Source organism: Lepisosteus platostomus, chromosome 19, assembly GCF_059453375.1.
Source record: "Lepisosteus platostomus isolate fLepPlt1 chromosome 19, fLepPlt1.hap1, whole genome shotgun sequence".
Classification (NCBI taxonomy): domain Eukaryota; kingdom Metazoa; phylum Chordata; class Actinopteri; order Semionotiformes; family Lepisosteidae; genus Lepisosteus; species Lepisosteus platostomus.
In genome coordinates this window covers 17,683,447-17,708,496 of record NC_142629.1, presented here as the reverse complement: position 1 = coordinate 17,708,496, position 25,050 = coordinate 17,683,447, and the positions used below count along the sequence as shown (strand labels likewise).

Genomic DNA, 25,050 nt, shown 5'->3' with positions numbered 1-25,050 from the left:
AAAAGATAAAAGTTCACTTTTCCTACGTTTTTTGCAATCATTTCAGAAAGCCTCCTATTTTAGCAGTCAAAAAAGTTCATTATAATTCGTCAAAGGTTATGAGTAATTCTGACGGTCTTGTGCTGTTAGTTTCACATGAAAGGGATTAGACAGAATCTGAAATTAACAGATCAGCATGGAAACACATTAATTATAAAAAGAGGAGAGGAAAATTCCAGCAAAGCTCTTCTGTCTAGTAGCGATTCTATCCTGTCATACTCTGTCTCTTGGGTTACAGCTAGAGATCAATGAGAATAAGTTAAATATAGGGGAAAAAAAACACGACTGGCTCAGTACTACCTAAGATGTAACATACTGTACAGTCCTACTTTTTGAGCTCAGGCCTCTGTGTTATAAAAATTGACATATTCATACTGCTGTTTCCTCATATAAATAAAAAAACAGGCAACTGACCTTCACCAGATTATTTGTACAAGAGACTCTATTCTGAACATTCTTCTTCATCAAAGACTTCAAGCACAGAAAAAACACATTCGTTCGATCCCGACAATCCTGCTGGGATCTCATTAAATCATGTCATGGAAGCTTCTGATATCTGCAATGGCTCACGCATGCACTTATTTCTATAAACCCTGCAATGTTACAGAGCCTTGACTGTAATATAAACCCATACGTTCAAAAATCCCCACTTCGTCAGAGGATGAATCAAATAAAAATGCATCGTTAACAGAGGTTTTCACATAGTTTAAACTACATTTACAAAAGCAAAGACAGCACACAAAAAAAAATCTTAATAATGCAGATTAAAATATAATAATTGAAGTAGTTAAAGACCTGCAAAAAAATTTCAATTTTAAATGGTTTAGTAGCTTTATGATATACTGAGTATCAAAAGAACTTATCATTTAGAAAATGCAACATAATCATAATAATGTTATCAGGACATTATAGAACAGATTGACATGTCATCTACAGGACTAATCGACAGGGGTTCTACTGTTTAAGTCCCAGTACAGTAGAGTGTCACCACTGGAAGCAACACCAGCTGTATATCTGTGACTGACGCGTTGCTGCAGGTTGCAGATGCTTTCCTGGGAGTCTCTGTCCCTTTTCTCTTATGCCCACACTCACATCATCCCGCAGTGCACCTGATTGCCCAAGAAAGCCCCCGTGACATGATCAACACGAGGACATGTGCTGGAGATGCCCACAGAAAGGGCAGGAGGTTCCAGGACCTGATCGGTGTGGCGGGTGTGTAAAGTTTCCCTCAATCGCTACAAATGGAGTTCTGTACTAAACACCTCTCATCCACCGATCTCTTGTGCACAAGAATTAAGAGTATTGTTCTGAACATCTGGCACATCAGCTGGTATCCATCAGGGTGGTCAATACAAAAACTTACAGGACTTGACTCCAATGCTGACGGTTTTCATCTGAATTGACCTAGTCAGGCCTGCAAAATTTCTAACATACAGGCATTGCTTTTTTGATAACCAAGACATTTTGATTGCTTCCTGCATTTTCGTTCTTAAATTTCACTGGGTTTCACTGATAGTGTGCCAGTCAAATTAAATCCTTGCTCCTAAAAATTTATCACCAATCAAATTCTTATGTATTATTAAACATTTTAAATTAATAAACAAAAATGTTTCATTTGTCTAAAAGTGTACTTGAAAGCAGCGATAAGTTTCTTTTGATGAACAGGATATGATTAAAAGCATTCAGAGAGCTTGCAAGACTTTTGTATTGCCATTCTCAACTGCAGAAACTAACCATCAACACTGAAATGGGAAATGTTGAATTTCTTTGATGGAAGTCCCCGAGTTGCAGAAATATGTAAGCATACCCTGCATCTCAAATCAGTGAAATAACTAGAAATCATATCAGCACTGTGCTCCGATGAGCTCCTACTATCAAATAAACAGCTTTAAAAGATTAACTATAATCCTTTTGTCCCTTCTTGTCACCGTTAAGATGGTAAACTTCAGTAATTCTCTAACAACAAACAGTGCATGAATAAGAAAGCACTGTTGCATTATAACTCAACACTGAAATAGTCATTGTTCTTCAAATAATAAAAAGAATTGTAGCTGTATATTATAAAAAATACATCTATTGAATCTTCAGTTCTTTTATTTTTACATTAAAGAAATAGGATTAAGACTCAATACTTAGAAACAGGACATCAGCAGTTCTCAATTTATCCTGGCCTGGCTTGCCATAATATATAGCACCTTATAAGCTGCATTTGTCTAGCCATGATACCTGGTTTAAGAAATTCAGATTGAGAAAATGTTGTGATGTTTTTTAAACTATTTTAACTTTAATTAAAACACACAAGACATGGAAAACACTTACATGGCATTTCCACAACTTAAAGAGATCACTAGCTATGGTACTGGAAGCAAAGAAGATTACTTTAATTCCAAAGGACATTACGCACAGGAAAAAATAAAGAACTATATGAAAACAAAATTATGATGTCAAATGCAACATTTCAAGCCACAAGGGTCAAGCCACTTTACAGAAAGTATCTGAAAAATCTTCGTTTATATGAGCCTTATCATTCACATTTCACTCACATTCTTCAAATGATATAAAAGGGACCAGTACTTACCATGGTAGTTTCAGGCATGCTGAATGTGTTTTTTTTTATCTCATTTACAGTAACTTATAATAATTTATGTCTTTCCCACAAGCTCCCAAAGTAAAAATAATAAATTACTGCGTGGAGAATTTTAGCTTTCCAATTCTGAGATATTAATCTGAATTTCAGCCATTACCACAGCTATCTTAATCATTGGCTACATCACCAGAACTGGACACTCATTTTCATCCTAACTTCTATTAGCTCATTCGCCTTTGTCTTGTGATGTATCTTGATGGAGGGTTTACAAAAAGGACAAGAAGCCATAAATCTGTTTTAATGGGGGAAATATGGACAATGGTCCCTACATTCCAAAAAACATGTTGGTGTTCTGGAATCAGTATGAGGAAGAACAACTATGTGCATCCCTAGCCTCAAAGAAATATCTTACAGTGGCATCTTAACACAACAGAATCAATTTGGTCTTGAAGAGAGAACACAAGTGCTAATTGCTATTAAACCTGGTTTGTCACCGCACTCCTACACAGAGTGCGAAATCACAAGCACAAACTCCCCAAGATGGGCCTTCAGGCGGACTGTGACTTTACACACTGCCAACAGGGAGCTGAAACAGCACAGCTTGCGTGTCAGAGGAGAGGCAGACAGATTCCCACAGGTCATCACAGTCCAAAAAAAGTGAGGCGCCCCAAAAACAGTTCGCCCATGGGTGTAACAGCTTCTGACCTCCTCCCAAAAGCAATTGCTGCAGCAGTATTGCAAGTAACACGCACGCCTTCTGACTTGTCACTGGAAGAACCGATGCTACTGGAGCTCTTCCTTTGCCCGGCATCCCAGAACAAAATAAACACCACAAAATGACAACAAAAAACCTCCAGACCAGGAGATTTCCTGTTACAGCACTTCAAATAGACCTCAAAGAGAGGCAGGAAAGGCAGACTGTCAGTTAAATCATGAGGAGACTTCTGTAATGTAAATCACAAGTCAGTCAATATGCAATATCTCTTTTCTAAAGCCTAAAAGGTCAGATGGATAGGGAAATGACTGATAGAAGTTTATACTTTTATTTTAATTTTGTGGGAAAAGTAATGTTTGACCTTACTGCCCTATCTTGCCTATTTCTATGTCACAGAACAATGCCTGCAAAGTTAAATAAAGACCCTATTACACCCTAATTTATGACACACAAAACGAGAACACTGCCAAACCATCTTATCACTTCTGATCACGACATTGTAGGAAATGGTTTTTGCAAGGTTTAGTTATCACGAGCTTGGTGGGTGGCCTGAGCCATTATGGACCCTCTCTTCCTGAATGATTCAGTATTCATGCGGATCAAAAAATGTAAGTAGTGGAAAAGATGTGCAGACAACACTGTGAGGACACAGCAAGAACTGGAACTGCCTGTGGGCACTGCATTCCATAGCAAACAAAACCCAATATTATCTGTTAGCTAATCACATGCAATATAGAAGAGTTCAGAATCAGACCACAACTGAAGACAGAAAGGAGAAACACGGTTTAGTATTTCACAAGGAAAACCATTAACCAAAAGATGAGCACACCACAGAACTTTCTTCTGTTTTGCAGATTTTGAGGCATGTATTTTTAATCTTCCAGTCTCTGGAAAGGTTCAGGGAAGGTCCATTTATAATTCAAAGACCTCTACTCCTGCTGTCAAGCAAGACAACATGCAGCTATTTGATCATTCCCCTTTCTCACTTTCTTTCTTTTTTTGGGTCCATGTCACACAAAGTGTGCCCCAACCACAGCGCACAATTACAAGGCAAACACTGTCTTAGCTATCGAAAGGGCTTTTTAACAGCGATCAGGCCCAGGACATTTACTGCGAGACAGATCAAAACTGACCTCTGCTTTTAAGATTTGCCAGAAGGCTATATTTGGGGTGCTAAAAGACGTCACAGACTGTCAAAAGAAATATTTCAACTTGCGACATTTTGTTCTTTCCCACGTCTGTTTATCAGAAGTGTCTGGCCTACACGGGGCATTTAGTTTTTATCTTGGGTAAACTCATTACCATACGCACCTTCACTCTTTGAAAATGAGCAGAAATGCTAGAATGTCTTTCTTGTGCTTTGGATATGTGTAATGCTAAATTACATAAACAGAAAGAACAACAGGCACTGAGACTGACACACTGGTCTTGCCAGCCACCGTTACTCAACACCATTGCAAAGTGATGCTGTATAAACTTGACAGGAAGAGTGAAAAATGCAGCCCTACTTAACTTTGCTCTGGGAGATGGCCAGTGCGAGGTGATAACAAGGGTACGTTGTATTTCATTAAAGTTCTGCCACAGCACTGCACAATTACAAGTGCCTGGGGGGGCAGCAGGAGTTCCTGTGTTTACACAGAGAGCCCTGACTGACGTTTCCCACACTGTCCCTCCCGCTTGTGAAATGACACAGGCTTGAACCCCTGACGTGTGGAACAGAGAACTTACCACACACTCTGGAGAGCACCTTTACCGGTGGAGCAAATCGGGAGGGTGGGGTGTTAGGGGGGGCAATTTTCTCAGTTTGATATCACTGTAGTGACCTGCGGTAAGTCCGTTCAGAAATGGATTTGCTGAAACCGTTAATTTCAGTCAAAAAGGCAAAAGCCGAGGCCAACCAGGAGAACAGAGCATCAAAACAGAGAATATTTCATATGGAAGGAATGGAATATCAGGACAAGGATTAAAATAGTTCAGTTAAAAAAGAATGATAATTTATTTAGTGTTATCAACCCAGCCGATTGGTAAACACAATGTGTTCCATGTGCACACAACCTATGAACCCTGCATCCGCACACAGGGGACAATCAGGAAGTGCAGGTAGACTCCTCCAACTTGCCCACTTTTCAACCCCTCGTCTTCGGACACCTCACAAACTACACGGCCCCACGCAGCTCGTCCGTCGGCGATTGGAAGAGAAGCGCACCCCTCACCGAAGACAGTACAGCCTGTAAGCGCCCAGGAGGTTGCAGGGGTCTCTGTGTCGACAGGAGCCAAGACAACCCTGCTGACTAATCCCAGCTCTCCCCTCGGTAGATAAGCGCCCAGTGAGTCAGCTGGTGAAATGGCCCAGGCTTGGTCATGTGAGGCCGAGTCACTCATGAGCTCCCTGTACAGCTTTTAATGCATTGTTCTGATATATACCTCTGTAATTCATTCAATGGCTAACTGTCAACAAGCAGATACTCAGTATCTTTCAATAAGCACCATTTAGGCAATTTTTATTAATAATTTTTGGCATTATTTTTGTTGTAGAACATCCAGGTGCATTGCCTTCATAGCACATTGTGGATTTACAATCACGTCCTACAGCAGAACACTCGATATGCAGGGGACTGGTATAGAGGCCTGTTAAATATTAATTCTGTGATGAATAAATCACGTTGTGATTGAAGCTGGTCTTTCTTCTCCAGGTGAAGAGTGTGGCTGCCCAAGTCCTTCAGTGCACAGACAGGTTTGCCTGCGGCCACTTCTACTGGGCTCTTCGATGTCTGTCTTCCTAGCCACTTCCATTTACCACTCTCAGAACTACTATCAAGTACTCTCACTTAATATCCATCTACTTTTCTATGTACAATTCGCCCAGTTCATGTATAATGTGTCTGTAATTATGTGAAGTTTTGACAAAGCGTTGTTCCGGAAACAGTGCATTCACTTTACATACGAGGCTGTGTGTATTGAGCTAATCAGCCATCTTTACCAGATCACGACAGGCAAGGCATAAGGTCTCCAGCAAAGAATCTGTGATTATTTTTGTCACCACTTAACCTGCAAACCTTACCATTAACCTATCCATTCTCATGAAATAAATTCTCGTTTCGTGTGGCAATAAATGGTATTGGGAAAACAATCACTGTGTTTTCTATTTAGGTCTGAGTAGCTTGTTTACCTGTTGAGTATATATTAAAAAAAATTCTATTTATTAAAATTTTAAAACATTTTTTACTAATTCCACCACAGGATACACTATTTTGATCTTGATTATAAATTCATAAATAAAACGTATTTAAGTATTGCAATTAAGATTAGATGGTTATTATTAATATAGAATTGCTCCATCACACCCCTGACTTGAAGTCACTCAGCATAAACATATAATTCACACTTATACTAACCTTTTCCAGCTTTTCAAAATGTTCTCTGAGGAATTTCATGGGTCGTTCTGGCTTTGCTATGCAGAGATTCACAATGCACTCTTTCAAGATCTGCTGGATGTTGTGTTTCTGCACAAAAAGTTCACATCCTTTCAGACTCTCGTCTTCTTCAATATTTGAAGAGGAAGCCATCTTATCTTTGCAGCGAGGAAAGAAAATACCTCTGTTTCTAGTATCACTGAAGGCTCTGCCAAAGAAACGAGTGGAGAAACAAAATCAGAGGGTCTGTAAATGGTGCGCATGCTTAAATTATAATGTTTTCATTGGTTGCTTCTCATTAAAAGTGCTTTCTTTTCTCGACACCCTCCTTAAAAGGAAACCTCGGTGAAAATGTTACAAATACTCGTTTGTGTTACAGAACATTACAAAGTATTTACCCATTTAAATCATAACATCAATTCAAATTGAAATGTTTTGTTTCCCAGACAAAACACAGGCGTGTAAATACATTTACGTCTACAAATAACATCCTCATACATACCCAAGGAACTATTTGTGCAAGTATTAGGAATTTCTTTCGGGAAAAAAAGGAAGATCTGGCTTTTCTGAGGAGGGGAGAGACGAGGTATGCCTGAGCAATACAGTAATCACAGTACTCCTGTGAGTTAAACAGTTGAGCTGTCTTCTATCTATGCTCTACATCAACAAGCCATTTATTTGCTCTGTAACCTTGCTAACTTCCGATGTGTCAAGGGAACAGGGCATTACCGTCGCGGTGATGAAAATCGAAGCACAATAAAAATAATCATTTATCATGAAAATAACGAAAACTTATTCGAGATGTCATGCGAAGGGAGGCTTCGAGGCTTTGGTTTTTATTAAATGATGCGAAGCGAGCACACGTATGCTGTGCAGGGCAACGGTTGCTGTTGTTGTTCTGTGTTATCTGTCATGATCGCAGAAGTAGCGAAGCATCACTCTTGTGATTTCCCACAGGCCAGCCCCAAAGCCCCTATTTCTGCTCTCCTCCGTCAGGCAAGGGGTGTCATGCTAGGCGCACCGCGAAAAAGGAGATGACCGCAGGAAAAAAAAAATGCATTTGTGAGCCGTGGACACCTTCAATCCTAAATTCTAGTCGATCGCCGCCTTACCGTTATTTCCCGGAGATAGTGCCTGCCAGTGTAATTGGCTGTTGCTGCTGCTGCTGTTGCTGCTGCTGTGGTCTCAGGTCGCTGTGCGTCGGTTTCAGTGACGTCAATCAGGCTCGCTTATTTCCAGCGCAAAGCTGCTTTCTGAAGTCAGGCATCTCCGGCGAGGGATTTGTGGCTTGGAGGGAGGTTTGCTGCGTTACCTGATAGTGTAACTGCAATGCTTATTTTTTTAATAAATATATACGGTATATAGATATTTTCTTCCCTCCAAGAGACAGTGGTTCTTGTGTGTGATGCTTTTCCATGCAGTGGATGTGCGGATGCACAGAACGGAGCCTCTCGGTAGGATATACTGTACCTGCCTAGCGTGGCGCCTCTGAGAAGTCACAGCTCCTTCCACAGCGGACAGGTGCTGAGCAAATCGTAGGCGTGTTGCGTTTTCTTTGACTGCAACGCATCTGTTATAACCCATTCTCACAGTCCAAGTCACATGGCAAAGCTGAATGCATGTGACCTTCAGGAAAAAAACGACAGTTTATTTGCATAAATCTTTCCCTTTGTGTCACGAAGATTCAGCTACCAGAAATTGTCCAACAAGTCCAAAATCGACATTGTTTTCAGCGGACATATTGTATACTGGATATCAGGATACTGTATTCTGAACCTATTTGTAGGATGAACTAACTCCAACATAGCTCAGTGACGCAACAAAACCTAAATCCACCAGTGTATTCCATAGCTGCTTCCTGATTTCACTGTGGGGTTTCCTAACCTGTCCAGCATGAAGTGAACTGCATGAGTTAGTTTGCAGTGAAAACCGTAACCGTGAGATGCATGAGAGGGGTGGAATGATGGTTAGTAATCCCAGCATCGATACCCAGTGACATTTGCATATTATAAAACATAAACTCAGAAAATGATCTTCTGTGTCCACGGACAAGAATGGCTTGTCTGTCAAGCAATGGCTTTGCTAAGGCATACACAGCAGGCCATGGTCTCAAGATCATAAATTACATACCTGCACCTGGCAAACTGTAAATACATAGGAAGTCTATTAAAAAGAAGTTGAGTTTTAAACCATTCCTGCAATTAGCTGGCCACCAGTGCTGATATGTGTACAGCTTGAGCCTCATACAAATACCAAATTAGCTTATCAATAGATCTAAGATAATGTGGCTGTGGACGTATGTGAAGTCAGAAACCCGGTGTAAGTAGTTCTGGATGAGACTGGTTGTTTGTTTAGTCGTTATCAGGTAGAAAAAACAAACAAACCCTGAACTAAGTGTACCAGTCAGTTTCCTAAATATTGTACATCTTGCTGTTGAAAATAGGATAATACCATCACCTGTTTTTGTACAGACCAACAATAAATACCAAACCGTCACTTCAATTCAATTCAAATACTTTATTCATCCCCAAGGGGCATTTTAAGAAATATTTAAACTTCTTATTATATGATAGGCAATATAGAAAAAAAGACCTTCTTGTTCAATATATACTAGGGACTATACAAAATTTTCATATAGATATACAACGAGGACGTGCCTTGGGTTTCCATTAAAGCTACAGTTTGAAAAATGCTGTGAGTCACATCCTTCTGTGTGTGCTTCATAACCCATGAAGTTGTCGTGTTGAGGCCTTGAGCCCAACGCTGTGGAATCACCTGAGGAAGATGGATTCCATCCAGGATTCGGGGAGGAAGTCCGCCTCCGGGCCAGAATCCCTTCTATTCTTTCAACATCCCTGGGAGGAAGAAAACAGTGGAAGTGCTCAAAATTGGAAAAACTCCTGCTTACCCAGCAAGAAGTCACACATGCACAGAGGCGTTCCACAAACAATTCATCCCTTATTTCTTGCTCTCGTCATTTATTATTTTTAAGAAACCCTTTTGCAGTGCCTTGGTTGCACAAACGATTTTGGACATCTGTCCTGAAAATGAACATCCCAATCCAGGTTCACTATCGCGAATCACGGGGTCACCCGGCAAAGCAAAGTATGTACAGTATGCACCTGTTCACGCATTTTCAGTCACCGGTCGCAGTGAACTGGAGCCGAGCTCGGCGGATGTAGGGCAGAAACTGGGACACGAGCCTAGGTGAGACTCCAGTCATGTGCAGGTAAAGCACGAAACGCATTGCCGTTACGCGGTGCCTGACATGTTTCATATCATATACTGATAGGCTGTCAGTATAGTATAATTGTAATTCACCTTAATTAAGAGATAGAATGTTTCTCATACCCTTAAATGATGCATTTTCTAAAATGATGGAACATGATTCACGAGTGTGAAAAGAAACGATATATGCAAACAACATTTTATTTTTATTTTGTGATGATCTGTTCTAGAAGTGAGAAAAATCTGGAATTAAATCACTCTCATGTCGTCCCGAAACAGTGAAGCCACAACGACAGGCAGACCTGCTGCTGTGGGGGAAAAAAAAAGCAGTACAAAGCTCTTAAAGTGACAGAATAAAAAAACATTCCGTCTCTTAAACAAATGCGTATTTTGGCTTGAGTGGCATCTTTGGTTGGATCCATCCCCACAGAGAGGGAAGGAATTTACGACTGCAGTGAATGGGGAAAGTAATAAAGTTTGCTCAATTGAATGTGCCGTAAATCGATCTGTGTTTGGCAGAACGCCTCTGGTTGCCATAACGACGGAGCAACGGCAACAATGGCGGCCGGGGACGAGCGTGCTGCAGCTGAAGTAATGCAAACTATAGCCCGACACTTGAACTGCTTGAACGAAGGAAATAAACACACCAGAAAGAGAGCGCTGGAGTCGATTCGAGCAGAAACCTTCGACAAAAGGCTTTCCAGCGGTGTGCTCCAGGAGGTGTTTGACTGCCTGCTCAAGCCTCTCTTGAAGTGCCTGTCAGACCCCGCGGAGAGATGCAGGGAATGCGCTATCAGCATGATCGGTGACTTCATCAAGTGTGTGCCCAAGCCGGAGGAGAGCTTACCCTATCTCATCCCCGCTGTCGCCCAGCGCCTGGGCGGCTGCGAGATTTCGGAGCCCTCGGAGGAGTTGCGGCTGTCCCTGCTGGAGGTGTTGACTCTGACTGTGGAGGTGTGCGGGAGACGGCTTGCTCCCTACCTCGACGACGTGGTGAGAATCCTTCAGAAAACCATCGTCGACCCTTTCCCAGAGGTGAAGAAGGAAAGCTGTAAATGCACAGTGAGCTTTGCCCGGGCTGTGCCAGGTAATGGCTTCGCGGAACGCCTGACGATGCCTTGTAATGAGCAAAATAAAAATGCTTTCCAGTGGCATATCTGATCACCCATCATCTTTATTTGTCTGATTGAGCGGCAGAGATTGTGAGAGCCATACTGTAAATGTCTGTAGATTTTATGTTCATTGTATTTGTATTGCTTTGGCAACAGTGATTTATTTATTCATTGGCCATGCCACTAAAGCCTCTTGAATTGAGTCTGTGTTTCCATGGTTTCAGGCTGGGGAGCCCACAGCACTGGCTAACAGCTTGTGTCTGACTGATGCACAGCAACGGGAGAACCGTCTCGTAAATGTCTTGTTTGCCTCCAGGGTTTCAACGGCTTAAGAAGTGTTTTTTTTTTAACTAAACCTAAAACCAGCCACAACAGTTTAACGCGCTAGACATTTAAACGCATATTCCAGTGTTGAAGATAATGACCCAGGAACGTGCTTTCACACGTGTTCGTTAAATCGCTTTCAAGTCACGTTTTCGCAGGGGTGTATTTTGTTACTACGGGGAAGGCAGTAATAAAGAAAACATATCAAATTCAGTACATTCAGGAAATAATTATCTACACTTGGATTTTGTGACAAATTATTATTATTATTATTATTATTATTATTATTATTATTATTATTATTATGGAGATTATAGGACCAAGGCAACGGGTTCACACACTTGAAGTGAACATTGCACTTAAAGTTCAAACTCCCGACTGTTAGGCGTGATGCCTGTTCTAGTTTCTGTCTGTACCTTTCACTTAAATAGAACAATTAAAAAAATGCTTTGACATAGCATTCCCAAACTTAAGAGTACCAGTTTATACATGCATAATAGGTTTTAGAGAAAGGATCAGTTTTATCGATCCTAATACCATCTAATAAAGTGTATAATGTATTTTGAATGAATGCTTTTTTCCCAGGAATCTCCTTTTTGTAATTTGACTTTTTGCCAGCCATTTAGTAATCATTGAGCCGTTTGACCCATTGTTCTGCATTGGAGTTGATTGGAGTCTCAATTTAGGTACATTTGGATCAAAGTGCAAATTGCATTAAGTGAATTAAGTGAATATGCACTATTTTATAATGTACAATTTGGAAGCTTTGATAATATTTTACAGATTAAATAAATCCCTAAATGTTTTACCTGGAATTTCACAGCATCCATAAATATTTCAGTATTGCTGCTTCCCAAGTACGTCATAAATATTTATCTCTGACATGAGGTGAAAGTCTGTATGATCAACTAAAGGACATCACCACAGGACGTCCACAGGTTCTGCATGGTAACATGCTTCCACAGCTGACTACAGCTGCTGTAGTGCATTGTATGTGGGGGCAGTATGAAAAAGTCATGAGTATCTTTTTCTGTACTAAAGAAATCTGTTCTATTGTTTGTGATGCTTAAATTGACCTTTTTTTCCAGAACATTTTCACATGCAGTCTGAATCTCTTGTGAAGCCTTTAATGCAAACCATCTCACACCAGCACTCCAAGGTGCGAGTGGCTGTGATTGAAGCAACAGGCTCAGTGATCCAGTATGGAACAGGCAAGTCCATGGATGATGTGCTATCACACTTAGCCCAGCGACTGTTTGATAATGCACCACAGGTAAATCATCAAATAACATTTCTAATTCACGTATGGAGTGTGTTAAAATTGTGTTATTAGTGTCTTATTATTTCTTTTTTACTTCGAAAAATTATGACTTATTACTGTTTGGTTCATTCTGTTTCTACTCTAAGGCTCACATTCTTTATGTGTCTTTACTGTCTTTAGTACAAAATGACCTGGTATTAGAAAAGTAAATGCTTTAATACCCGATTGTCTTTTTCCTCTCCTTTAGGTCCGACAGGCTGTTACAAAAGTGGTGGGAAATTGGCTTTTAAATCTACGGGACAGATACTCATATTTTCACAAATTGATTCCACTCCTTCTGAGTAGCTTCAGTGATGAGATTCCTGAAATACGGTAAATTATATTTTTAAATGCATAAACTGTATGCTGCCCAAAGTAAGATTACAAGTGCAACTACAACCCTTCCAACCCGTCTTAGTGTCCAAAGAAAAACAGACCCAGATATTCACCTTTCATGATCTGTTAAATCAGAATGTTACTGTCACCCTAACACTGCTGAGCAAAGGTCTTCAATAGATTTCTTTTAAATAATCCCCAAAATGAAATACACTTGCTTTGCCTTCTGAGCACAGCTCAATTTGATTATTAAGAATATCGGTGTTCTACAGGAAGAAGACAAAGAGCAGTGGCTTCTCATTACGGAAGCCTTCATTGTTCTGCCTGTTTATCAGTTAGTTAGGTGGGCCTAATTAGTGTTGTCTACCCAGAATGAGATCTGATGTGGAGGCCAGTTACATTTTGTTTACTGTACGTCTTTGTGTTACCTTAAGGTTGATTCACCAGGATGTGGTAAAGTAACTATGTCATTTGGTGAAAGACAGGAACGATTTACTAATGATATTTACAAGATATTCCAAAATTTCATCCAGCAGTCCTGTCAGACTACATTCCTTTAGGCTATAAATGCCTTCTAATAACTTTATTTTCCCCTATTTCCATTCTGTTTGTGCAGTTACTTGGTAAAACCTGTTTTCTACATGTTTTTTCTTGCCCGGTAAAAAATAAGTGACCCCCATCTAAATAGAGGAAAGGATTCGGATTCAGGACATTTGTATGTAACTAAAAGCCACAGAACTCTAGTCCTCCAGGACCAAGACTGGACAACCCTGCTATAGGCTGTCCAGCTGTTTTAGGTCTACTGTTCAAGCTGTGACTTCCAACCAGAATTATCCTAATATTTACTTTCTTTCTGGGTCTGAAATACTACTAACGTTCAAGGCTTTTGTTATTAAAAATGAAGGCTGATATATGGTTACATAGTGATTGATACAATTGTAAGGATATATAATTTAAATAATGTGTATTTAATACCAATATATCCCTTCATACGATGTTTCCCAGGCATCTAGCATTTGATTATTGGAAGGAGACAGGTTCCCAGTGGCAAAAAGAGAATGAAGACGACTTGAAGGATAAGCTTGACTTTTTGACCTCAAACCCCTCTCTGTATCCAGCCGGAGGTAAGGGATCTCTGCCAGTATAAATGCTAGGAGTGTCACCTTTCTTTCTTTGATACATGTAAATGTAAGTTGTGGGTTTACTTTAAAAAGTAATGCAATTAGCGCACGCATGATTTCTACATGATGAGTAGGATTTGTTATTCAGCTGTTCAGAAGTATATTAAGAAATATGTTGTAGATGTCATGCCCTTTGTGGACATGATTTATTACTAAATAACAGTGAGATCTTATCTTCCATACCTTCTTCCAGACTTCAGACTTGTTTGTCAGTGTGCTCCAAAGTGTTCCCTAGCAAATACTAGAGGGAAATTCTGAATGCATTTGTTCACCTTTATACCCTACATGCACCACAGAAGTGTAACCGTGCCATATTGTAATAGGGGTCTTATTCCTATGGCTCAGAAGTTACTTTTAATAAATTAAGGATGTGTAAATGTAAGTAAAACTAAAGTTTAGAAATAGATCCCTGACACTAGATTTGTAGAGGTTAAATAAAACATCCCGCTAGTAAGTAATTGTCAAGTGGTGGAACATTTTTCACAGGCATAGCATGGTTTCGGAGTAAAAGAACAGCCAATATTATACAAAAACTAATGGACAAATCATATAGATTATTATTTAGAATTAGAGCAAGTGCCTAGTCCCAGACATTTACAGAACCGATATACACTATAGCCACCTGCGTCTTTGAATAATAAACAGACCCCAGTAGCATCCGAAAGAGAATGATTCAGTCTGTTAAAGGTAAAGCTGTTCATACTAGTTCTTACCCAGTAAAAGGCCCTGCTCCAGATAAATCTTTTGCCTGAACTGGTGCTAAACCAGAGGGAATCTTTGTAATATTCATTTCCACAAATGTGAGAATATTGACCCTTTTTCCAAATCTTGATTTGGTCTCTCGATTGCCTGATGGGCTTCTGTCTTTAAAGGCTAAGGCCCAAAGTGTCGGAGGTCTGGTTTGCAGAAGATGGTTTCCACTCACTCTGTGAAGTAGAGATGGAGGGGGTGGTCAGATCTATGATATACTGGAGCTGGCCTCTGGCCCTTCACCTTTTTTACACAAGCCTCTTTTACTCTGCCTATTTGTGCCTCCCAGTCAAAGAAGGGTTTAAGTCCAGTCTATGCATCCTACTACACAACAGTTTCACAGCTCTGCTTTATGTATCGGACTGAGTGGTGATTAGAATGCTCAGCAACAATGCAAAACTCCAGTCTAGCTATCATTAATGCCTGGTACAAATGACGACATTTTCGTGAGTAGTTTCTAAACTGAAAATGATCCACAAGTTTAGTTTAAGAGGTCGGTGTTAAAAAAAATCAATTTTGATTGACCTGAAATGTGTTTTCTGAACTGACCACTTATAATGTACTGTATTTTTTGTCCTTTCATCTATTCTGAGAGGTTAGATTACTGACCTCTAGTATTAATCTACGTGAAGTAGTAGAATTAACTGAAGTAAAAAGATAAAATGATTTGGATTGTATATATTAAAAGGTTTAACTTAATAGTATAGCAAAAGAGCTATATTTGCAGCTGCACCATAATATTTTTATGCTTTGAGAAGACAAAGCATGCAAAATTTGGACCTTAGGATTTGATGCTATATTGAAGTCATTGACACTACTGAAAATGATTTTCTACTTTTTTATGTAAAAAGACATGGTTAGCATCCTTGATATGGCATTGTTTTATATATTACCTACCCGGATACCTGGATCAAACCTCAAACGTTATTTACACTGGGTATTTGAAAGTAAACCTTATATGGAGGGTTTTACCTCAGTAGTGTTTTTTTCTTCGTGCTTGTAATACTGCGAGTTGGTTATATTTTGTGCCTGAAGGTGAAATTGAAACACCCTTCCCCCTCCTTGTGTATAACACTGCACCTAAATTGTCATTGATTAATAGTCCTTACATGACCGCATTGCTTAAACATTGTTATTATAATGGCGAGGTAAGATTAATAGCTTATAGGACACTCTTTGTGCTGACTGCAGGTCAAAGTTAAACTCTGCTGATGTGCATAATTACACCAAGTCTCAGCAGTTTTCTGATTTGTGTGTTTCCGGCTATGACACATTTAAGCACCCTAATGTGCTGCTGTCAGAAGTGCTGAGGGAGTGCAGCACCTGCTGGTGCTTCCTAACCTGTTGCCGCAACCTATTAATAACATTGTCAGGCTTAATGAGTAGGAAAAAACTGTGCAGAAAACCCAGACTCTTACTTTTTCACCCTAGTAAATGTCCCGGTGGTTGGTTTTCGACCATGCTGAGGTTTGAGACGTAATGGAAAATCATTTTTATGTCCCCTGACTGGAGGTCGGCAATTGTCAATCGTTTTTTTGGCCAGCTGCTGCAACCCCCTTAGTAGCACAGGACGAAGGACCAGTTCCTGACAGGTGCAGCTCAGCACCGCAAGGCTCATGTGAGCAAGGGAGAGAGAATGCAGCATAACCATTACACAAACCACATCCAGCCTTTTCCTTGGCATGATGCATGTCCAAAGCGCAAAAAGGAGAGCGGAGGTGTCGAACAGAGGATTGTTCACCTTTTATCTGTAGTTCTACTGTCCAGCAAACTACAGGCATTTTGCATGACAAACCAAGGGGACTGGTCAGCTTTACATGTAATCCGAACTGGACAGTAGTATGCTGCTTTAGAAGTCCAATTTCAAACTAGAGATATGTGGTTACCAGCTGAAGTCTTTTACCGTCAGAGGTCCTGTGGGGAAACCATACATCTAAATTCTCTGTCAAGGGATCTTGGAGGATTTGTTGTGGCATGACTGGTGCAAATTGTCTGTTTGCATTTCTCCTGACCTTTGATTTTTTTTTGCTTCACTCCTTTGTGTCGGTTCTGTTAAACCATAATGTCACTTGGCAAAGAGAAATGAGGAAGGTTGGTGTAATAAATTAAAATCATTATGTTTAAAAGTCTTTTTGTCCACGATTTAGGAACTACCCAGAATTGTTTCTTGATTTACTGATTTTCTCTGTGCCTTTTGTTACCATGGAATTTGTCTCTTCTTTCGCTTAACACTTTGTAGTGGGGAAACACCGACAAGGTAGTCTGTGCTTAAGTTTTCCTTTTTTGTGTTTTTTTGTATGCTTTTGTTCACTACAGTTTGCAGACTCAGACCTCATAAAGCAGCAGGAAAATAGCTTCTGCTGAGGTGATTGAAACATTAACTGACAGAGTAAGAATCAGAGGCTGCCCATTCTGTTTTGCATTACCATGTCCGGTGTAGTTGTTTGATGAAGTTATTATTAAAGTAAGAGTCAAATGTTTTTAGCAAAGAATTTGCTAAAAGTTCAGAAATCTTACTAAATGTTCAGAGGGATTTTGTTGCACGAGTGTACTAGCTGAGGAGTGAGTGGATAATTAAAATGTTTAGTCGGTTCTAAAAAGGCCTTTTGTGTCTTTCTTTTATGTGAAAAAGAAAAAACCAACAGCGGAAACTTTTTTTTTTGTTTTGTTTTCGCTGACCAGTGGACCGGCCAGGTCTGGGCTGTCGAGAGCTGATTTTTAGGAATTTGTCGAAAATCCTGCCGGCGCTCAGCCGGGACGTGACCGACTGGGTGGTGGGCACCAGGGTCAAGTCTGCCCAGCTCCTGGCCGTCCTGCTTCTGCATGCTGAGGACCACATCACACAGCACATGGAGCTCATTCTCGGCACTTTGTACAGGGCCTGTGCTGACGAAGAGAAGGAAGTTGTGAAGAATGTAAGTCAAAGCCGCAAGGCTTCTACAGGATCAGTGTTACTTCTGAAGGAATATACTGTATCAGTTGAAATATCCCTCGGATGTCAGAAATTGTCTTGTTTCATAAATGGCCCTGCCAAGAGCAGACTCACTGGATAATGTCAACATTTTGAAGCCATACAGTAATTTATTCCTATTTGTGTCTTAGCATGCCTGTTAGTATTCACTACCTCTTTAATTAAGGAAAAAGTCTGATTATTTGCAGCCAGATGTGAGATTCTTTCAATCGTTCCTATATATTTCAACATAGACTCGCTGAACTAAAATCTGACTGTAAGGAAGTAAAGCACTAACAGACAAAAATGTATTATTCAATTGGAAAAATAATCAATTTTCCCCATCCTTCTCTAGCACTGACAATTTTCTAAACACTCCGTGCCTGACTTCAGTTGATTCGTCTTTGCAGTGTTTGGAGGCAGCAAACTTAATTGGGACATTTGTCGATCCTGAGGTCTTCCTGAAGCTGATACTGAGCCATCTGAAGAAATCGTCCTCCCCAGCTCATCTCATGGTCCTGAGTGCAGTGATTAGAGGATGTTCAGGACCAGCACTGAAGCCACACCTTCACAAGATTGTTGACGCCTTGTGTCACCCTGACATCAGCCAAGATTCTGAAAAGGTGAAGCCAAAAAGAATTCACGTCTTACTCTTTGCTCTCATGGGCAGCATGTTGCTGACTCAGAATATGACATGACGGGGATTACACGCTACACATACATGTGTTGCAAACTAAATCCTGAGATCAAGGTGTTTCCTAGGTAATCCTTTATGAATTGTCCTCCCCACTTATAATTTCCAATAATCTGGAATTTCTTCAAGACAAAAATGCGCTAAAATAAAAATGGTTAATTTCTCTTAAACTAGTCACGAAAACATCTAAGCTTCATTCCAGAGACTTGGTTGTGTTCAGCTTTTTTACCACTACTACCTTATTCCTACAGGGGTGCCAAACATATCAAAGAAAGATGACTGTGTGTGATAAGAAATAACAAAGCAGGAATCCAGAAAGGAAATTTAATTTCTAACTTCAGCAACCATAATTGGTGCAGGTCACACATTAGATCCAGATGGAGCCAGACCTATTGCCATGGGGAGCAGGACATTTCAAAGCCCAATTACAGAGGCATTCCCACACCTGTGTGATCAAAACACAGCTTAGCAAAACACAGCCCTTAATGGCTGGCAGCAGCAGAGAGAAATTATTAAACTCACACTCAAGAGGAAAACGTGCCTTTATTTATACTGAATAAAAAAATATATCTCAGTATAGCCACAATTACAGGCTTACACTGGGTTTATACAGAACACCTATAACAGTAACCTCAAATATTTATTATCTTGGGTTGCAGCTTGATTAGTCAGTGAGGTCTCCCAATCATGTTTCCAATTTTTTTTTATTCCTATACTGTGAAATTCTTGGGAAGGAATCAGGCACATGAACATGCTTCTTAGATACTCCTACAGGGATATGTAGTGCTGTTTGTTTGGAGCTCCAGAGCTCCAAATGGATAAATAGCACCGGACTGTAAAACTGCAGGCATCTACAGCACGTAACAGGAGTAGTTGTTTGCCAGGAGAGTTGAGAGAGCTCTGTCCTGCTAATCTCGACCTTTCCCTCAGCGGTACTCCGACAAATGTGTGTGCTGCTTCTTGGGCATACACGGTCCCTGTCAGCTGGTGACACGACGCTGGCTCTGAGCGAGCACCATTACTGGTTGGGACATTCAGGGGCCCTCCAAACTACCGGTTTGAATCTGCACTGTCATGGCCTTCTATCATTGTTTCTAGATGAGATTCTCCAAGCAACAACTTTCAGTCGTCGTAGCTCTTCAGGAGTAGCATTTTCTTGAATTAGTAGGGCAGTCTTTGAGTTGAAACTTAGCAGCAGTGCAGAGGTATTTTCAATTGTGAGAATGAATTTTAAATACACAGTAACACATTTTGAATTTTCGTAACGGCCTAGCTGTGGGGTTCTGTGGTGTCTTAACACTCTTTCCATTTATCACTAATAACTCTGTCAGTTTTGAATTTGGAATTTCATCACAGGTCTTCAAACTCTTCATCTTCCATTGGTTCTAAAACTGTTGACAAAAGAAACTTTGCTTCAGTCATCTTTGGTGAAGTCCTGTCACATTCCAATTAATGTCATTAGTATATTGACATTAATATATATTAGTATCATTGTTATAAAAAGTATAATACTATATTAAGTAGGTTCTGTTCTAAAAAGATAATTCTAGGGTGATGCAAAACCTTTGGCCTAGTGCTGTGTAAGTAAGCAACAGAAGGAGATAAACAGTACATATTGGAAACTACGGAAATAGAGTACAGAAGGGTGAAACAACAGATCTAAGAATACCAAAACAATATATAAAGCTCCATTTGTGCAAGTGACTTCAACTTGACTTCAAAGAGCTCTTTCTTCTCTTCTCTTCTCTAAATAACTGATGTGTGCTATCGGGTACTTTAATATTGTTAATCTGACTGTCAGCACAGTCTGCAAAATTGCATTTTTGAATATTGTCCTGTAGGCAAATAACTTTGAGCTATTAAACATTTGAGAGTTTGCAAACCTGTACAAATGAGGTATGATTTGGAAGAAAAATGTTTCTTTGAACACAGTGTAAAGTAAATCTTCAAAGAAACTAAGAAACCACATCAGATCTGCTGTGCATTCCAGACCTCCTAGAGGAAGTGGAAACTGATACAGTAGGTTTGCACAGTAAACATATTTAACCAATAAGTACATTTTTCCCTACAACTGATCTTTGTAAAATGTCATAAATGCTGACAGTTGTATGAAGGTAACTTCAAGGGCAGCAGATTTGTCATCTTTTCCCTTTGTCTAATCGTTGTATTCTTTTCTTTGTAAGTGGAATTACCCACCTAATGTCACCAACAGATTCACTGCAAACTGCACTGTCAGCCATAAATCACAGTTGTTTAGTTTTTCTAACTGCTAGGTATATGTTACCGCAGAAGTACTAGTATTTTATGTTTCTAGAATATAGGGATGCCTCAACAACACCTCAGATGTAAATACAGTATTACACTCAAAGCAAATATTTTTTCAGGGGATAAATTCTTGTTTCAGCAGAATAACATACTTTCTTCGGCTTCTTTCTCAGTGTTGAACTGAAGTGTTACTGTCGTGTGCTCTTGACGTAATGCCTATCTCTGATAAGTTACGGATGACAAGTGTCAATGATGGAATTTAGTGTAGTGGGTAGATGTATAGTGGATACATTGATGTCAAGTTCGGCACAGCAAATGTATGTGGGAGTCTCTGTAATATCAGCTTCCCTTTACATGTTGTTAATTAATATATCTGTTATCTGGGGCTTCTGTTGTTCAGATCATTCTGTCTCCAGAACTTAGTTTACACCTGCATAAACACTTAGATGGAAGGGCCTTAATCGGGGTTTCTTAATACATATTTGTGAATGTTATGCATTTATGTCTGCAAAGACTTTAAAAAACTCCTGAAGGCTTTCTGTAGTGACTAATTGTTTGACACTGCTTTAGTCACAAGAGACCACAGCAAAGGAACGGCCAGGGAAAACCCCAGTTCCAGACAGGAGTTCCTCTTGAATGCTCTGTCACGGTACAAACTCTCTAATGCTTTCCCTGCCGCCACCCCCGCAGTGTGTCAATTGAAAGGTTTTAAGATGCATTTATCTAGATAGACCGTGAAACAGCAAGCTCTTCTGTTCGTGTAAACCGTTCCAAATACGAGGTTTGTGCTGTGGAAAATGTTGTCTCGACCTGAACAGTTGTTTTTGATTTCTTATGTGCTCTGTCCTGTGCACCGTAAAGTGAGATGTTGCTCCTCCTAGTGTGCTGAGCAAGAATCAGAATCGCTTGTGCAGAAGGGCCTTTCCCTTCGCTTACCCGAGCCTCCCAGTTCTGAGGGAAGTCATTTCCCAGGTTTCCTGAGCCAAATCTTACACCTGGTGGCTTAGCTTGAGTGAAATCAGACACCTTCCTTTGAAATTTCTCTCTCTAATGACAGGCCGGTGGAAAACAGGAAAATGATCCGATGATAAAACAGATCAAGGCTTTTGTTTAAACAAGTTCAGCTTAAGTTGAAGGAAGGAGGAAAATCTTTATACCTTGAAAGGATCTTTCTCTTTTTTTAATGCTTTGGTAAAGATTCAATATTTTTTTAATTAATAACGGGGACGTTTTTAAAAATAGGAAAACAAGGGTTTAACACGGGAGGACAGAATAAGAGATAAAGAGACCAGTGATGTGCAGCCTCCAGAACAGAAATGGCCAGTTGAGGCAGGGGGAAAGATATTCCTTGGATACTGGCCAGTGAGTCTTTTTTTGTAAAATAAATGTAAAAGAAATATGTCTGTGATTCTAAGAGGCACACTTTGGCCCTGGGTTCAATTCTGGAACTCGGGTGCTCTCCGTGTGGAGTTTGTATGTTCCTCCTGTGTTTGTGTGGGTCTTCACTGGTTGCCCTGGTTTCCTCCCACAGTCCAAATACTGGTGGTTAAATGGCTTCTGGGAAAATTGGCCCTGGTGTGAATGTGTGTCTGTGTCTGTGTGTGAACCCCGCTATGGACTGATGTCCCACCCAAGGGACATCATCTCGTGCTCATTGCTTGCTGGGATAGACTCCGGCTTCCCTGTGATCCCTAATTTGGTGAAGCAGTTGGGAAATGGACGGATGACTGTGATTCACTGATTCTGTACAACGCTGGCTTAACAATTTAATCATATATATATATATGTGTTATTTTGCAGTTCTGTGTTAGTGGAAGAAAATAGGAATTCCTTGAACACTGTTTTCAGTAGAGAATGTTGATGTTTCTTCTACTAGAAGAAATCCATCCTGTATTTTGGGAGAGAAACTGATCATACATTTTTATGTATTATGTTGTGTTTTTTAAATAAGGCATTGTGGAACTGGTGAAGCTGGAATTGTTTTTATTTATGTTTTTAGCCTGGCTTTTTTCTTTCAGAAATTACATTGCCAGAATGTTGTATACTATTAATGACACTCCTGGAGGTTACTGTAGACATTGGTTACATATCCAGTACTGTAACTAAAGATTTATTGTGTGCTGTTGTTTTTTTTACTAAGTGCACTTCAATCTTCAATCTGGGTTTTTAATGGTTCTAGTCCTAGAGCTAAGATTTTAATTGTTGTGTTCTTCATATACAGCATTGTTGGAAATGCTGAAATCTTAGGTCAAAGGTTTAATAAAACTGAAGGAAAATAAGACCTAAAAATATTGCTACATAATTCAAAGGTTAAAAGTCTGGATGGTGCAGTAAATAAACAAAACCAATTTAGTGACAACTGCTACTGTAGTAGCTGTTGTCATTAAATTGCAATCATGCAAATAAAAAGATTTACCTTCAATTTATATGCAATGTTTTTTTTTCCAGCTGTGCATGTTTGTCTGATTTAGCAAGCACTGAAAAGTTTTATTTTTAATATATTGTGAAACTGTTTTTTTTTTCTGCACAATCCATAGCAACACATGGTTAAAAAAGAATACCTGCCTTTCTAACCCTTCTGTCTCTTCCCTGCCTGCAGCTGGAGTACTTGGAGCAGTTGCTGAGTTGCGTGCAGGCATTGCTTGCGCAGTCTGGACACGACTGCGGAGACATCAGTCTCCAGCTGCTGAAAGTTTTAGTGACCATTCAGTCTCTGTCCTCAGATCAACCACTTCATGACAAGGTAATTCTACCCACAGGGGTTTCCAACAGCTGAAGTGATCTGTGATCTGAAGCTGTGAGCCATGTAAGCCAGCTCTCTTAAAAAAGGCATTCCTTATCCTTTAGCAAGTCACAGATCTTTACTGTGGGCATCTAATTGATAGTTTTCATTCTGTCTTACAAGTGGTTTTTGGCCTGGCAAAGTTTTTTTTTTACTTTGGTGCTGGTAGCTGGAAAGTAATTTCAAGAGTGTTCCTCTGGTTTAAAGGAAACACTATTTTCCACTTGCACTGTGTTAGATTGTACAGTGTAGTCATTTAAAAACAGGGGAAAGGAGCAATAAAAAAGGTGAAATGTTTGCTTAGCTGCATCAGCATTGTCCCAGGCAGAACAATTTATGGTGCTAAGAAAGTAGAAAATATTCATTTCGTGGTCATAATTTCCAGATCAAAGCTTTTGTCCAAGCACTGTTGTCCTTGGTAACCTTGTATTTGTATGGTCTCCTTTCCATACAAATATAAAATGGTTTGAGAATAAAATAGTAAAGTGTGCAGTTTTAATGACAACAGTTTCAGCTCTTTGTTTATCCTATGGGTTTCATATTAAGCCAGCATTGAGTGGAAGAATTAAAAAAAAAAGTTGTTTAGTCTCCTTGGATACAAATGTTTTCAATTCAATATTCTGTCCTCCCGTACGAGAAATATACCAAATAGTGTCTGGCTAAGCTAGGCTAGTAGCTGACAACTTTTTTATTTTCTGCAATCAGCAAACCCTTGTTCTTGTTTTAACAGCAGAATTTATTTTTCTTTAGTTCTCAGTTATTTACTTCCTGCCTAAGAATCCTTCGTGGTTTGCTTTTGCCTATTGATTGGCAATGTTGGCATGTATTTATAATGAACAGATTAAAGCACGTTTTGTTGTGACATTTCCTGGGGTGACCCATTCAAGTTGCCCAATTGGATTCGTTTTATACATGACAATCATGCAATCTTCATTTAACTAAATAAATTATACTGTTCTTGAAATATACCTTCTACTTGGAGAGTAGTGAAATGTAGACCGTTAATGTGTACTACAACAAATGCAGTTACATCACATTTCAATCAATTACTATGCTAAATAGCTTGATAAAAGTGTGCATATGATTATTGTATATCACACATATACTGTACATTTATAAAGAAATAGGCATTTATTGATAATATAGTGTCTATGAAATGACGCAACCTAAAACAGAAAGAAAAACAAAGGGAAATCAAATCAGGAAATCAAGGTTACATCTATTTCTAATCACATACGGTTATACTATGAAAACAGAAACAAGAGCCACAACTAACTGGAACGTAATCCAGTGTATAGTAATAGTATAGTGTCACTACACCTCAGGCAAAAAAAAGTTGTGCACACCTGTAATATTACTGGAGTTAAATTTGAA

At 39.7% G+C, this 25,050-nt stretch overlaps 2 protein-coding genes and 1 long non-coding RNA gene across 5 annotated transcripts in view; 1 reads left to right on the top strand and 2 right to left on the bottom strand.

Moving 5' to 3' along the window:
• The window catches only part of prkar1b (protein kinase, cAMP-dependent, regulatory, type I, beta), a 77,306-nt gene extending 68,936 nt beyond the window's left edge, over nucleotides 1-8,370 (bottom strand). The window contains exons 1-3 of one of the 3 annotated variants that reach the window (XM_088612903.1): nucleotides 8,225-8,370; nucleotides 7,867-8,066; nucleotides 6,737-6,962 (exon numbers count right to left, since the gene is read on the bottom strand). In XM_088612903.1, coding sequence (XP_088469029.1) covers nucleotides 6,737-6,907 — 171 coding nt within the window. In that variant the 5' untranslated portion in view covers nucleotides 6,908-6,962; nucleotides 7,867-8,066; nucleotides 8,225-8,370. Of the gene's footprint in view, nucleotides 1-6,736; nucleotides 6,963-7,256; nucleotides 7,445-7,866; nucleotides 8,167-8,224 lie in introns of those variants that run through there. The other 2 variants (XM_088612904.1, XM_088612905.1) reach the window with 2 other exon arrangements.
• An 886-nt stretch (nucleotides 8,371-9,256) lies between these two features.
• LOC148645314 (uncharacterized) lies at nucleotides 9,257-10,966 on the bottom strand. The gene is made up of 2 exons (XR_015928508.1): nucleotides 10,830-10,966; nucleotides 9,257-9,609 (listed from the first exon to the last, which is right to left on the bottom strand). It is a non-coding gene; the product is annotated as an uncharacterized LOC148645314 (long non-coding RNA).
• dnaaf5 (dynein axonemal assembly factor 5) overlaps nucleotides 10,501-25,050 on the top strand; it is a 42,222-nt gene continuing 27,672 nt past the window's right edge. Inside the window, exons 1-7 of the mRNA XM_088612902.1 lie at nucleotides 10,501-11,069; nucleotides 12,507-12,691; nucleotides 12,927-13,051; nucleotides 14,060-14,178; nucleotides 17,668-17,900; nucleotides 18,346-18,558; nucleotides 23,494-23,637. Of these exons, the coding sequence (XP_088469028.1) occupies nucleotides 10,541-11,069; nucleotides 12,507-12,691; nucleotides 12,927-13,051; nucleotides 14,060-14,178; nucleotides 17,668-17,900; nucleotides 18,346-18,558; nucleotides 23,494-23,637 (1,548 nt within the window). The 5' untranslated portion in view covers nucleotides 10,501-10,540. The remainder of the gene's footprint in view (nucleotides 11,070-12,506; nucleotides 12,692-12,926; nucleotides 13,052-14,059; nucleotides 14,179-17,667; nucleotides 17,901-18,345; nucleotides 18,559-23,493; nucleotides 23,638-25,050) is intronic.